Raw genomic sequence first — 14,644 nt, forward strand, 5'->3', positions numbered from 1 at the left:
TATTTCTCTCATGCGCTTTGCTCTTCTTCTTACGCAGCAATATTCTCTATCTCGTTCACAATTTCTTGTGGCTGTACACGAACATCGAACAGCTGTTTTCTCCACGTTAACAGCAGTGTTAACAGTAATATAAACAACCTAACATTTGCTTAACTGTTATTAACAGTAGGCGCTATAAAATTTGTAGGAAACAAACGTTTGTTTTTTGACTTGCTAAATTTTGTGTTACTTCATAAATTGAGCTAATCAATTTGAATAAAAAATTAACATGGATCTTAAATAAAAATACTGATTAGTGATTAACAGAATGCACAAGCACAAGCATGTGGCAACGTCCAAACAAATAACCGTTAAAATGAAATTTTGGTAATCAAACTGCAAATATTTTAAATCTTTAGACCACAAATAATTGAACTAAATAACTGAATTTTATATGGCAAAGTTATTTTCAGAGTGTATGAACCAAAAAACTGAAGTTTTGGCATAAAATTCTAACAATTTATATAATAAAAACATATAGAAGATTGAAATGTGAGGTTCAGCAGTAAAATGTATATTTATATAGTATACATATCCACAGGTAGAAATTGGCGTACACGCTAATACACCTTACGCACTCACAAATCCACCACGACAACAACTGAAAATATTTCGAATTGTCTTTCGTATTTAGCGCCCAATGAGTCAGTCGACTTTTGCTCGTCGTCAGAGAAAATACGGCTAAAGTGAGCGCTATAAAAAACCATATAAACTTACACACTGCTATATATACAAATATATATATTTATAAAAAAATTGTGTTTACGCTACTACGAGAACAAATTCAAAAGATACGAAATAGTTTTGTTTTTGTCTACGCTCGTTCTGGAATTTGTGGAATTTTTATATATTGTGGCGTCCGATCGGGCAACGGACTCGTAAACATGCAAGAGTTAATTACGGTTCCCAATTTGACGGGGAGCCTGGCAACAGATACTCAAAAGAAATTGCGAAGCATAGTGGACGACATTAACAGCATCTCGAAATCGGTATTCAATGATAATGACACTAGGGAAAAGGAGTGCCAAAGGTGAGTCATGCAACATTACCTGCGCTGCACTCAATTTAAAGCGAAAATGTAAATAAAATTCAATTCGATGCGAATCGAGTCAAGGTCGCGCTTATGTCATGGCAACACAAAGTTCTCAGTTCTAAAATGGATAACTGGGCTTGATATAGGTGCAAATATATTATATATATATTAATATATACATATATGTAGTTATGCCAGGCATTGGCTTTGGGCTTGCGTGACTAAATACCATTTATGGCTTATTGCCATAAATTGTTGGACATAACTTTAGGCCACATTTTTAAGCAGTTAAATATATTTTATATTTTCTATAAAATATATCAAATTATATAAAAATATATAAAATTAAAATAAAATAATGGTTCAACTATTTTAGAGCGTTAAGTACTTAATATATTTTTATGATTTTCATAAATTTCAAAAATATTATATTGCTATGAGCCAATATTTATCTAAGCTTTTACTATTTGTGCTATTACTTCAAAATATTATATTGAAATAATTCGTCACATTTAATTTTTTTTTTACCTAAACTAATTTATATTTTATTTTTCTATAATTATTAAAAGTATTCTTTCTTAATTTTTTATTCAAATCTTCAATTTTGTTTATTTACTTTATTATATTTCAATATTATTTTAAAAAATTTTCAAAATATAAATTTATGTAGCTTTGATTTTTAGATATTTTGTATATTTATTTATTTCTCTATAGTCATTTAATATTTAATTTTTTTATTTCTCTATCGGCATTTAATATATTATTTTTTAAATATTTGAAGCCATTTATCCCTTTGTATATGATTTTAAATTTCACGATTGTTATATTTTTATATATATTATAAGTAAGCGGTCGCTTGAAAAATCTTAATATGTGTAACAAACAAAAAAATTGAAATTAGAAAATCATATATAAAATGTGAGAAACTTAAAAGCAAACACCTCCATCTGCATGAATGGTTTAATGTGTGTGTAATGAAGCATATGGTCAGGTTTTCAGCTGCATTCGAATTGTGCCAAATTTTTATTTCTATACTTTGTGCCAAATTCCATGCCGAATACTTTTACAGATGTGCCCTATCTATACGAAACGCATTTCATGAATATATTTCAATATAGAAAGCCGATAAAAAAAACTGCCAGCTATAAAAAGATGTAGATAGAGGGTATGTTAAAAGAACCCACAGCTTAAGGTTCTTTCAAAATTATAAGATAGATATACAGATAAGAGCTATAAGATATATATAAAGCAACTGCAAACATTATATACAGATTGTTATATATTTGATGATTTATTGCTTTATGTTTAATATGAAAATTGAATACTGTTAAAATTATCCTTAAAAGTGGTAGAGTTGCCAGATTTCTTATATAACTGCCCAAACATATTTTGTATGAAACAGTATACACTTTCAGAGTTACCAGACTTCAAATATACCAGCCCAAAGCGTGTCTTAAAAACAGCAAGAGCGTTTAGAGTTGCCACACATCAAATATATTTCAAATGTAACTGCCAATGGAAGTGCTGCCAGACTAAAAACTTGAAATTCAGTTAACTGAGCTGGCCAGGCTCTAAAATATATTCAAATATATTTAACTGACAAGTGGAGAAAAATTGTTGGCAAATATTTTACAAAATGTGGTCTTCTGCACACGTTAATTATTGACAGCCCTGACTCTGACAATCGAATTCAAGGACAAAATAATTGCTTAAATATTTGAGAGGAATCATCATTTTTCATATCGAGGCAGACGAAGGTCTATTCTATTCTGTCTGCTGCCTGTCAAATGAAAAACAAAAAACAACGCAAAAATTGGCAAACAAAATTGGCAATTTTTGCAACCTTGAAGTGCATAGAAGACGAAATGCCTAAATGAATTTATGCACTCAGATATATCCGCATTGTATCCACGTATAATTGTGCACTATAAAAATGTGAAATTCCTTTGTGGTCCACATATTTTATAGAGCTTGTCTAGGAAATGGCCTGACTACAAGGCTGCACTCATTTGAGATTATAACATTAACCCATTTCCCTTTGTCATCACATGATTTCACTTATATATATATATATGTATATATATATATTATTAGAGTGTCAACAACAATAAATGTTGTATTTTTTTTCTTTTGGCTCGCCATAAACATAAATTTTCTTTTAATTATAGATAAAATCACAAATTGTTATTTGCCAGCGCTGCATTTGTTTTTTTGGGCACGAAAAAAAGCATAAAATATTTGTGGTACTTTTCACACGGCAAAAAAGCAAGTATAAGAATGTGTTTGAATGTGATCGACTAGTATATGCCCAGTCAGAGTATATTTGAGTTTAAATAGTATATTTTATTATTCAAATGTTACATTAGTTTTGCAAAAATTTGAAGATGTGTAAAACTTGAGCTGCTCGTGGCGTATACTTGGTGGATTTCATATACAAAAATTTGATGGCTTAATATTTGAAACTGAAGCTCGAAATGGAATTTAGTCCACTACATGCATACTAAAACCTATCGGTTATTTTCTAAAAAATCAAATTCGTATATTGTTGACTCAAATTTCTTACACTCCTTGAGCTCAAACAACATACGAACACTGAAACAGACACACCCACGCATAGTGCTAACTCCACTAGTCTATTGAACCCAATCAAATCAGTTGAGTCTTCCACTGCACTTAACATAGATGTGTATCATTGCCTGTTTACACATTCCACTGAGTTCAGGGTATAAACAATATTTTTAAATATTTTTGCCGATCTATATATACATATATATGAACATAATTTGGCGCGGTCAAAGTGAAAGTGTCCGATGATTAATTTTGGCAAAGTTCCAGCGGAATTTGTGATTATTATTTAATGACGACGAAATGTCGCCAGGCAAAAATATATCCATTGCAACTATAAATAAGTTCGTCTGTTGTTGTTGTTGTATTTTACATTAACATTCCGCAACGCCTGAGTTTTGCATTTTTTTTTTTTGTTTTTGTTGGTTGCGAATGAATCTGTCAAGTCAAAGCTGTCATCACTTAAGGTAAAAGCGAATTGGCCAAGTTAATGCCAAGTGCTTGAACAAAACGAAACGATTTTTTACATTAACCATATATAGAACTTTTAAGAGGTATATATAAGATAAGATTCTGTAGCCACTTAACTGTCAAATGTTCCAAAACATTGGAAGATATAGTTGCTTCCACTTATCACGCCCTGCAAGAGCATAGATATATCTACTATATCTTTTTTGGTTTTGGGTTAACTATATATATATATATAGTCCAAACTTCAACTCTAACACCCTTACCACGGTTTTAGTGGGCGTTTCTTTTTTCATTTATTTATTAAAAACTAAATAAAATAAAATAAAACAAAAAATAAATCTAACTATATTTAAAATTCAGAAATATATATAAAAAAAATATGTTTTCCTATAAAAAAAAATATTTGGCATAATAAATAAAAAACTATGTATTATTATATTATTAATAATATAAATAAAATTAAATAAAAAATAAATCTAACTATATTAAAAGTTCAGAAATATATTGAAAGCTTGTTCAAGTCTTAGAAATGATTTTATTTTGGGGTTCGACTCACAACTTTACTTTAGTTAAAACTATTGCATTTTATACACGTAATTCTTGATAATATTTATTTAATTTCCCTTCGAATAGGTGTTCAACACATTTTTTGATATGTCTAAATTATCCTCTCTCTCTTTTTCACCTATTGAACACCTTTATAAATCAATTCTATTTATATATGGCGCATTATCAAACCAAGAAAAATAAAAAATAAACTCATTCAGTGAACTAATTATAAACAAAATTCTTATAAATATATACCGTTAAATATAAAGATATGCAGAAGAGAGAAAGGGAGAGAGAGATAGAGAGACGACATCTGTTTAATGTCTTCATATGTTTATTATTTTGTAGTATTCGACGTAGGTGCTGAAAAAACAATGACGTGCATAGATACAGATACAGTAGATCAACCAGATAAATACAGCAACAACAATGCCAAGAGAGACGTTAATGCCCATTCATAAAAGCTTGCCAGGGGGCAGGGAACTGCGCTGAGATTCTATTTGTTTTTCATTTTTAAGCAACTCAAATATGTATATATTTATATATATTTTATTTACGTCTTAAGTTTGCTGAAATTTGATTTTTTATTTTGCCGAACGACAAAAAGATGAAATATGTTTTTACTGTTGACAGCTTGTTTGATATTTAGGCTTTAAATGCTTAGCAATTAGTTGCTAAACATAAAATAGCGGTATATTTAGGGTATGCATATAGCATATCCGGTGACTAATTGTTATTAAAGATATTATGTAGGTTTTGTTTTAAGTAATATATATATTTTGTGGTCAGGTGGGATGCATTAATTAAGGAATTGAAATTGGATTCTGAAACTAAAAAGTTTTTGACCAAAGCAGAGAAAATTTTTTAATCAAAAATATAATAACATAAAATTATTATAATAATTTAATTTAATGTTTTCAATTTTAAGATCTATAAAATATATAAAATATTATTTTTTCCAAAATGAATGCATTTAAAACTTTTAATTCATTTTATTTGATTGCAGTCAAACAAAGCTCGAGGATCACACTCCCTATCCGGGCATCTCAAAGCTGACGCCGGCGCTCTATTTGTGCGGCGCGGCAGCTGTAGTGCCCGCCCACCTGGACAAGCTGGGCGTCAGCTGTGTTGTCAACGTGGCGCCCGAACTGCCAGATACGCCGCTCTCCAGCTTAAGCAATCCGCTGTATTTGAGAATCAATGCACAGGATCGAGCCGGCGTCAATTTGGCAGCCCATTTCGACGAAGTGGCCGATTTGATCGAGGAGGTGCGGCTCAGTGGCGGCAGCTCCCTGGTGCACTGCGTGGCCGGCGTGAGTCGCTCCGCCTCACTGTGCTTGGCCTACCTCATGAAATACGCTGGCATGAGCCTTCGCGAGGCCTACACGCACGTCCAATCCATACGACCACAAGTCAGACCCAATTCCGGGTTCTTCCAGCAGCTGCGACAATACGAACAGGAATTGCGTGGCAGCTGCTCAGTTGAAATGATCTACTTTGCCTCATTGGACAAAGAAATTCCCGATATCCTGGAGCCCGAATACAGAGCTATGGAGGATTTCTATCAAAGATATCGAAGCTCGCTCAAGAAACGTTAGCTCGCCTATAACTAAGAGTTCAATTTAATGATTTTTGTGATATGTGTAGTAATTTTTTTTCAATTCTATGTAAATAATTTATATATATAAACATATATTTTTATTAGTTATAGAACTTAACTCTATCCGTATTGCATTAAGAATGTCCAGATAAATATATGAAAATGCTGAAATATTTTAGAGAAATATAAAAGATTTTTGTTTGTTGTTTTACTATCTAGTTGGGAAAGTGAAGATATAGATATGAATAGGTAAACGAGATGTATATATATGATATGACTAAAGAAAAACTAAACTCAAAAGCTAAAAAAAAATTTTAATTATCTGAAATTTTTTGTTAGTTAAAATAATTATAAAAAAATTTAAGAATTTTTAAATATTAATATTCAAGCTTTAGGAATAGTACTATATTTTGTAAACTTATATGTTAATAAATATAATATATCCCACTTAATGCGAATGCTCTCCAAGACAAGTTTCCTATATAAGCCTAAATAACTCAGCTTCAATAGTCAAAGCCAGCTTTCAGCAATTAAGAAAAAGTTAATAAGTATACATATACATATATAATATAAAATATATATAAATAATAGTTGTATGAGTACACAAATTAAATGCATAGCTTAATTTCAAATATCACCCAATACATATTTAAAGACAAAAAATCTTTGCAAATACATTGAATAAATTTATTAATTTCGTAAACATCACGCAAGTCGTATATACATTAACAGACATAATTCGGTTACATCGTAAAATGTTTTGTATATACAGTTATTTAATTTAACTAGTTAAATATGTTTTCTTTTGGGCTTATTAAATGCTCACATTTATTGTACTCGCGCCTAGCCAGACAAATTTTTGACAAATTATTGGCCATTGCCGTTGCAATTTCGTTGGTTTTCAAAGCCAAAGTCAAAGTTCAGCTTTTACAGTCTATCATGCAATTACCAAAACGAAAAAAATACATTTATGTGTGGATATGGTATATGAAAGGTCTAACTTTTATCGGTCTGCGGGCTGAATCCATATATTGACGGGCCAAAAAAACTTGGCTCTCGCAATGCTAAGGAACAACCACTTAAATATGACTTAAAAACGAAAAATTTGCTAGTTAAGGGCAGAAGGAAACATTTGTGTACGTATACATTAAGCTTATTCAACTAGATTAGTTATAGTTGTAGTTTACGTAATACGTAAGACATAGTTCAGCGTTGCATTGCCGTCAACTGTGGCTGCAGCTCGCGCTGGCTCATCAACTTTTTGAGGTTCTCGTATGCCGTATTCATGATGCCCCAGCTGATGAAGGAGCGACCCGTATTGAATGCACAGCCCCGATAAAAGTTGCCAATTCGACTCTCTCGCTCCCGATAAATCCTCTTGCAGGCATGCCAACTGCCCTCAGTTATTTGACCCATCTCGCTCTGCAGCGACACCTTAATCACATTTAGAGGATAAAATAATGTGCTAATACTAGCACCGATCACGGCACCAGCTATAAATTCTTGTGCAGTTCTGCTCGACACCGATTTCTGTAAGACATAACAATATCGATTAAAGTAAATTCTTTAATAGACAATGTAAAAGCTAAAGCAAAGCTGCAAAATTGAATCTTAGCTCAGTGGAAAAATTTTTATGAATTTTACATGAAGTTCCAAGGTAATTGGCTAGATAACATATGATTAACTCGAATTGTTGCACATTTATCTTCAATTTTGCAGCTTTCCATTGATATATCTCAAACTACTTACCCTCTTCGGTAGGCGAACGCTAGCCTCCTCACGCAGCATGAAAAACAATGCGTTCGATAAGCCGTTGCGCCAAAATACTGGTTCAATGCCTCTGTATAGTTCCCGAAAACCATAATTCGTGACAACATATCTGCAAAAAAATAGAATAATTAATGTGAGCACCAAAAAAAAAAGAATTTCTTTTGCACTCACCTAAACGCATTCGGCGTATTGGAGAAGTAGCGATGGAACTTCGAGTCGGCCAACAACGTCTGCACGCGTTCGAATGGCAATAAAATTGATTCGGCGCTGCCCGCGACAACGCCGGCAATTACCTTGGCGCCGTAATCATTGAAGCGATAATCCTCGACTAGATATCGTCGTGTACCATCAAAAACGCCAAACATTATGGACAAAGATATGGTCTTTTGTGCCAATGGTGGCAGCATGCCGCGATAGAGAAATCCGAGACCCTCGTGACGTAGCTGCAACATCGCCGAGCTGACTGGTACGCCATGCAGCATTTGTCGAAAAATTAGTTTGTATATGGGGTATGTGACGCAGATGTTGACAAAAGCCGAACCACAACCGCATGCAAACTCCTCCCATTGGAAGGCGCCAAAGAATCGATCCAGAAAGATGTTTTCATGGCTGGCAGAACGAACATCATATGCTGCTTTTACTGACGTTACTGCTGTTGTTGTTGGTGCTGCCGCTGCTGCTGTTGCTTTTGTTGCTGCTGCTGTTATCGTCAGCTCCGAATTAGCTATCTCGCTGTCGTCCTTATCCAGAACGCCATCGACTTTCATGTTGCTGCAGTTGATGCCGTTTCTGTTGCCTGCGTCGCGTACGCATATGCTACCTTGTTACCATTGTTTATGGTAGTAGCCCTCAATTACACACACTTCCTGTAGAGTTTGATCTCTTTGTTTTGGTCTTTTCATTCACATTGAATTCGTTTAATTATATAATGAATTGAAAGTTATAGTACGGCGAACATGCAGTGTGGTCGAGACTTGCGCATAATTATATTGGTGACATCATCGTTGACACACCGTACTTATAAGCCGTTCTAACAGTTTCTGATGTGATTCTTAATTACGAAAGATTTATTTTTTGGCTCCTATTCCTGTGTATTTATAAATAGTTCTCAGACACTTCCGATCGCAGGTAACGCGACAACACTGTTTTTTACTTCTAATTCTTATCGATAACTCGATAACATATGCATGTGCTGATTGGCTTAATAGTTAGGAGTACAAGCAACTATACGATTTCTTATCTTTTATAGACAATGCTTGAAACTATATTAATTTTGAAAATATTTTAAAACTTAATGATTAAATGAAATAAAAAAGCACAAAATCGCATTAAACCTAGTATATATTTCATGTGTATCTAAGCTATTTATAACATACAATCATAAGCCTACGTTTTATGTTACATAAAAATGTATATATATATTTTTATTTACTATGTAGATGTTATAGTCAAATTAAAATTCAATAATCAGAATATCAAGTCTGAATGATGGGTTGTGAATGTCAAACGGAAACATCAGTTGGCAGCTCTAATGACAGTGTCAGCGCTGACAACTGTCAAGCGCGGCCAACTTCGCGTCTTTTTTCTCTCTTTTTGACGTGCTCTTAGCATATAAGCGGTTCGTACAATTCTTAAAATCTATAATTTTCTTAAACATCACTTTAAAGTGTTGATTTAATTTAGATTAAATCGTTTACTCAATAATTCCAAATGTGAAAGACGCTAAAATTTCAATTGAACAAAGTGATCTTAGTGTTTACTTCAGTCAAAGTTTGTTGACATTCAATAAGAATCGAATGCTAATAAGGATTTGTTTTTTAATTACAGCTCCAAAATGACCATTCGCCCAGCATACCGGCCCAAGATCGTTAAGAAGCGCAGCAAGCACTTCATCCGTCACCAGTCGGATCGATATGCCAAGTTGTCGGTAAGTTCAATATGAAATATAAGCAAAGGATTTCAATTATTAACTTTTATGTATTTGCATTGTAGCACAAATGGCGCAAGCCCAAGGGTATTGACAACAGAGTACGTCGTCGCTTCAAGGGCCAATATCTGATGCCTAACATTGGTTACGGTTCCAACAAGCGCACCCGCCACATGCTACCCACTGGCTTCAAGAAATTCCTCGTACACAATGTGCGTGAGTTGGAGGTGCTGCTGATGCAGAATCGCGTCTACTGCGGTGAGATTGCCCATGGTGTCTCCTCAAAGAAACGCAAGGAAATCGTTGAGCGTGCCAAGCAGCTGTCTGTGCGTCTAACAAACCCCAACGGCCGCCTGCGCTCCCAGGAGAACGAATAAGCTTAAGATTGGAGTTCACTTACCAGAGTTTTTTATAAACGTAGTCGGAATACAACTATTTGAAACGTTACAAGTGAATATTTCTAATAATTGTTTATTTGTGTCTGGGTTACAGTAGATTTATACATGCTCAAAGGTTCCCTTGTTATAATCAATTATTTACTGGGTTTTCCTTTCCCGTTTAAAAATTTGAATATGATTTGTTTTAATCGAACTATTTTTTATTTGAAATATGCAATATTTATACATAGAAGCTTTTCATTTGAAAAATAAGTCATGTCAAGAATTTATTCCAGCCTATAAAAACTAGGATTATTATGCTTCAGTTTCTTAAATTTTTAAAATTGAAAGTTGAATATGCGTTAGATTAGGGTGTTTAAATGCTATTTATTTTAATACGACATCATGATCGATTTGTAAATGATGCTCCAGTTCCTTCTTGTTCTCATAATTCGTGCTGCATATAAGACAGAATCCGGCGGAATTGTCGTCATTGTCAGACATTATAACTGTGACAGCCTGCTCGGATTCATCAACATCGACCTGTAGCTCCTCAACCACCTGATCATCCACGGGCACCTCCTCCCGAACGCCATAGACCACATCGCCTTCGTGTGTCTTCATATGCATCTTAAGTGTATAACGTTCCGTAAACGATTTTGGACAGACGGTACAGTAATGCCGTGGCCTATTCTCCTTGTGGATGAGCGTATGATGATTGAAAGTTTTTCGCGATTTGAATGAGACATTGCATATACTACATATAATTGGGTTCTCCTCCGCCTCGTGGCGCAGGCGATGATTGTAGAGGAGATTGTCCTGTGAGAATCGCAATCCGCACTTTTCGCATTGATATTTTTTCTTGTCCCAGTGCATACGCATGTGTCGCAGCGTATTAACTGGCCGTGAGAAACTCTTGGGGCAGTAGCGGCACTGTTTCTCTGTTTTCCCCTCGTGAACATTCATATGCAATTCCAGATACTCTTCGTCGCGGCGTATAATTCCACAGATTGGGCAGACGTGAGCCTGTGTTTTGTTATGCTCCTCGCTGATGTGCTTTTGCAATTGATAGCGAGCATTGAAGATTTTACCACAGGTGCTGCATTCCTGTTTGACGCGCTTTGGCATAAATTTACCTTGGTCTTCGGACTCATCCTCCATTTTGACGGAGACAGCATCGGATTTACTTTCGCACAGGAACTCTTCGTCGTCATCATCATCATCGTCGTATTCCTCCTTTATTTCCATATCCATATCTTCCTCATCTTTAACTAGCTCCTCAAATAATGCTTCCGCTTCAGCATCATCTTGTGCGGTTTTATCCAATTCCTCGACCAGTCCATCGTCTTCGTATTCCGATTTTAATGCCGCTTTCAATTGAGTTGTTAGCTTCTTTTGTGTAACCATTAAATTAACCATTATGGTATCATATTCGGCCAATTCACTAAAACACCGCGGGCAAAGTTTTGTATTTGTGCTAAGTTTGATTTCGGTTTTCATACAGTTAGCGAGGTGAGTGAGCACTAACGACACCGATTTGTGTGACGAAGGCACCTTGGCTGTGAGCAGTTCATAATTTGCAGTGCCGTGTATGTCAACGGCACCGCAAAAGAAGCATGTATTCATGGTTTTTAAATAATTGCCTTCGTTTGTTTTTTTGTGTGTGGCAAATGTTTACAAAAATCGCCGTTTGGATTTAGGGATGTAAGTATTTTAGGGATGGACCGATATGATAATATTTTAGCGGGTGCGAACACTTTTAGAGATTTCTTAACTTTATTAATCAACCTTTTCTAGATACCTAATTGTGCTTGGGTGCAGCGTTGCAAAATAATCGATGACGTGCCGATACTTTGTAGATCTCATAACGATAGCCATTACCCAACATTGGCCTAACAATACTATTGTAGGGCTGCCACGCTGCGGCAAAAAATCTTATTTATAATTTTCCATATAATTGACATAAATGCAGATAAATTTTCCTATTTCTTTATTGTTAGTGACATTAAATTTAAATCGTAAGTCAGTTAGCATACACTTTGTGTAAAATTGTTTGGATTATGGTCATCGGTTTTAAGTGGGCACAACCCTGAACCATTTTTAAATAAAGCAAAATACGTTAATTTCACACTAGAATTATTTTATTTAACGTTTACAATTAATCAATTACATTTTTCGTATTTTTAACCTGCAGCTTAGCTAATACGCAAAATTTCAGTCAAGTGAAAACTTAAAAGATCACTTTCATGATTTAATGAATTCAACGATTTGTTTACAATAGTATTTTCCCTTTCCAGATTATGGAATGAATGAGAGAAATTTTTTAATTTCGTTGATGTCGTCATGGGCTTCTCATTGTTGCAGACAGATCTCTGGTACACTAGTCTATCACAGAGATCGCGTAGTTTTGCTAAAACCGAATAAAAAATTTTTAAACGTTTTACAATACGTTTGAGATCCACTCGAATGGATACATCAAGGACGGCCTGACATTCGCGTAAAATGGCAATAAAATCCTGATGCAAACGCTGGCCTTCGGCACTGTCTTTGAGCTCTTGACAGTTCACCTTAAGCTGAAAGTGTTCGAATAATACATTTCCCATTTGGGTTACTTTCAGTAAATGGCCTTTGGGATAGAGTTTCGCTGCATTGTCAATACTCTCGTCCAATATATCCAAATAGTTGTTGAGTAAGGCTCGACTATCAATTATTTCATGAACTACATTACGAAACGTCACAAGCTCCTCTTTGAAATGATTTTCCAGAATATCTGCATGATAAGACGCAGCGGACGTCGCTTGGAATTGAAATGCGGGCACAATGCACGCATCCAAAGATTCCAACGAGGCCAAGCAGCTTCTGATGATTGTCTTCGTTTTCACATCCTGTGTAAAGGCTATGGCAAAGACGCCAATCTGTTGTATGCGATCCACATTGATGTCAAAATCGCAAATCAGTTTGTCCAAATCAATCGAAGAATCGCTCTGCTGAAAAGCATTCTTCAATTCACTCACATATGTGGCCTCCCCCAGGCTGCTGAAGATCAAGCGCAATAAAGCTTCATTAAGATATGTTTCCACGGAGTAGAGAGCTCTTTGCAGAGACAAGGCTTCCAATTTGCGTTCATTTCGATTATATTTCTCAAAGTTCTTCTCAAAGGCGGCACTTTCATCCACAACCGTTTCACAAATGGCAATCAAAGCCTTTTTGTCCGACTCGAGTGCGACATTGGCAAAGGCTAAGGCATGCCTGACAATATGATTCACTTGACCAACTAGCTGAAGGTGATCTTCAGCATTAAAATTGTCATCCTGCTCGACTATGTCGCTATAGCTCTCCAATTTATCGAGCGCCAAGTCCAATAGCTCCACAAACGACAAATCCTCCAGTTTAACTGAAGTGCTGGCTATAGCCTCCTCATTGAGCTGATAGATCGAAGCTTGCAGCCGACGCAAACACCACTCGATGCGATCCCGGAAATGTGTTCGAGTTAACAACAGATGGGTGCCACCTGTCGCTCCTAGCGACTCCTCCAGATTAATGGTCCGCTCCAATTGAGTAATACATGTGATGATTTGCGTGAAACATAGATAAATTGTCTCTACGTGTATTTTACTATATCCATCCACCTCCGTTTTGGGCAAAAAGTTTTTCAATTTAGTCGCAAACTCGTGAAATGTGGCACAAAACTTATTTAACGACTCAAGGTTTGTTAACTTTTCAATCAACTCCGTGCACACATTCAGTTGCAGAAATAATTTATCCATAGCCGTTGAACACTCGAAACTCAACTGAAGCCGAATATCGTATCTGCTTTGGCTATATATAGAATATATGACCGATATTGGAATGTATAGGCAGGTAAGCTACTGCCCGACCTGCAGCTGGTTGAAACATCTGCCATTTTATGGCAGTCTACCTATTGCTACCTGTTTCACGTATGGATTATACGCTGGTAAATCCATTCATTGCCAATTTAAGCTAGCTAGAACTACATATATATACAACTTAACCATTCTTTTTCAGGATCAACTTGAAATTTCGGCTTAAACAATGAAACATTCCGACCAACTTGAAACAGTTGGTTAAACATTCTCATTTACTACTATTTTTATGAACACAAATGTATGTTTCAGCCAATCACATATTTTTTGGCATAAATAATTTTGAAAAATTATGCAATTTTAAACAGTTTTAGATGATACATTTTTATTATTAACTTACTTTCATCATAAATAAATCTAGCGTTTTATTAAAATGTATTTTTTGTTTTTGCAGTTCTTTCATTAATTTACTTTCTAAACTGATTTAAT

The 14,644-nt window shown here is 34.9% G+C and overlaps 5 protein-coding genes across 6 annotated transcripts; 2 read left to right on the forward strand and 3 right to left on the reverse strand.

Moving 5' to 3' along the window:
- Nucleotides 1-300: 300 nt before the first annotated feature.
- On the forward strand, nt 301-6,267 carry LOC111594575 (dual specificity protein phosphatase 18). 2 transcript variants are annotated; one of them, XM_023307933.2, is made up of 3 exons: nt 301-366; nt 581-1,069; nt 5,664-6,267. In XM_023307933.2, exons 2-3 carry the CDS (start codon nt 924-926, stop codon nt 6,253-6,255), a joined length of 738 nt encoding a protein of 245 aa, XP_023163701.2. In that variant the 5' UTR covers nt 301-366; nt 581-923; the 3' UTR covers nt 6,256-6,267. The 2 variants fall into 2 exon arrangements, with proteins under 2 accessions (XP_023163701.2, XP_030080702.1); XM_030224842.1 differs by lacking the exon at nt 301-366 and having other exon boundaries at nt 443-1,069.
- A 663-nt stretch (nt 6,268-6,930) lies between these two features.
- Nucleotides 6,931-9,325, reverse strand: LOC111594505 (solute carrier family 25 member 51). Its single transcript, XM_023307818.2, has 3 exons — nt 8,199-9,325; nt 8,007-8,136; nt 6,931-7,787 (listed from the first exon to the last, which is right to left on the reverse strand). The coding sequence occupies exons 1-3, from the start codon at nt 8,792-8,794 to the stop codon at nt 7,464-7,466; spliced, it is 1,050 nt and encodes a 349-aa protein (XP_023163586.2). The 5' UTR covers nt 8,795-9,325; the 3' UTR covers nt 6,931-7,463.
- A 223-nt stretch (nt 9,326-9,548) lies between these two features.
- On the forward strand, nt 9,549-10,409 carry LOC111594461 (60S ribosomal protein L32). The gene is made up of 3 exons (XM_023307758.1): nt 9,549-9,645; nt 9,855-9,954; nt 10,020-10,409. The coding sequence occupies exons 2-3, from the start codon at nt 9,862-9,864 to the stop codon at nt 10,329-10,331; spliced, it is 405 nt and encodes a 134-aa protein (XP_023163526.1). The 5' UTR covers nt 9,549-9,645; nt 9,855-9,861; the 3' UTR covers nt 10,332-10,409.
- Nucleotides 10,410-10,558: 149 nt separating this feature from the next.
- Nucleotides 10,559-12,176, reverse strand: LOC115483338 (serendipity locus protein delta). Its single transcript, XM_030224818.1, has one exon. The coding sequence runs from the start codon at nt 11,955-11,957 to the stop codon at nt 10,719-10,721; it is 1,239 nt and encodes a 412-aa protein (XP_030080678.1). The 5' UTR covers nt 11,958-12,176; the 3' UTR covers nt 10,559-10,718.
- A 336-nt stretch (nt 12,177-12,512) lies between these two features.
- LOC111594460 (serendipity locus protein alpha) lies at nt 12,513-14,166 on the reverse strand. The gene has a single exon (XM_023307757.2). The coding sequence runs from the start codon at nt 14,096-14,098 to the stop codon at nt 12,527-12,529; it is 1,572 nt and encodes a 523-aa protein (XP_023163525.2). The 5' UTR covers nt 14,099-14,166; the 3' UTR covers nt 12,513-12,526.
- Nucleotides 14,167-14,644: the final 478 nt, after the last annotated feature.

Source organism: Drosophila hydei, unplaced genomic scaffold (assembly GCF_003285905.1).
Source record: "Drosophila hydei strain 15085-1641.00,03,60 unplaced genomic scaffold, DhydRS2 tig00008119-arrow-pilon, whole genome shotgun sequence".
NCBI classification, from domain to species: Eukaryota; Metazoa; Arthropoda; class Insecta; order Diptera; family Drosophilidae; genus Drosophila; species Drosophila hydei.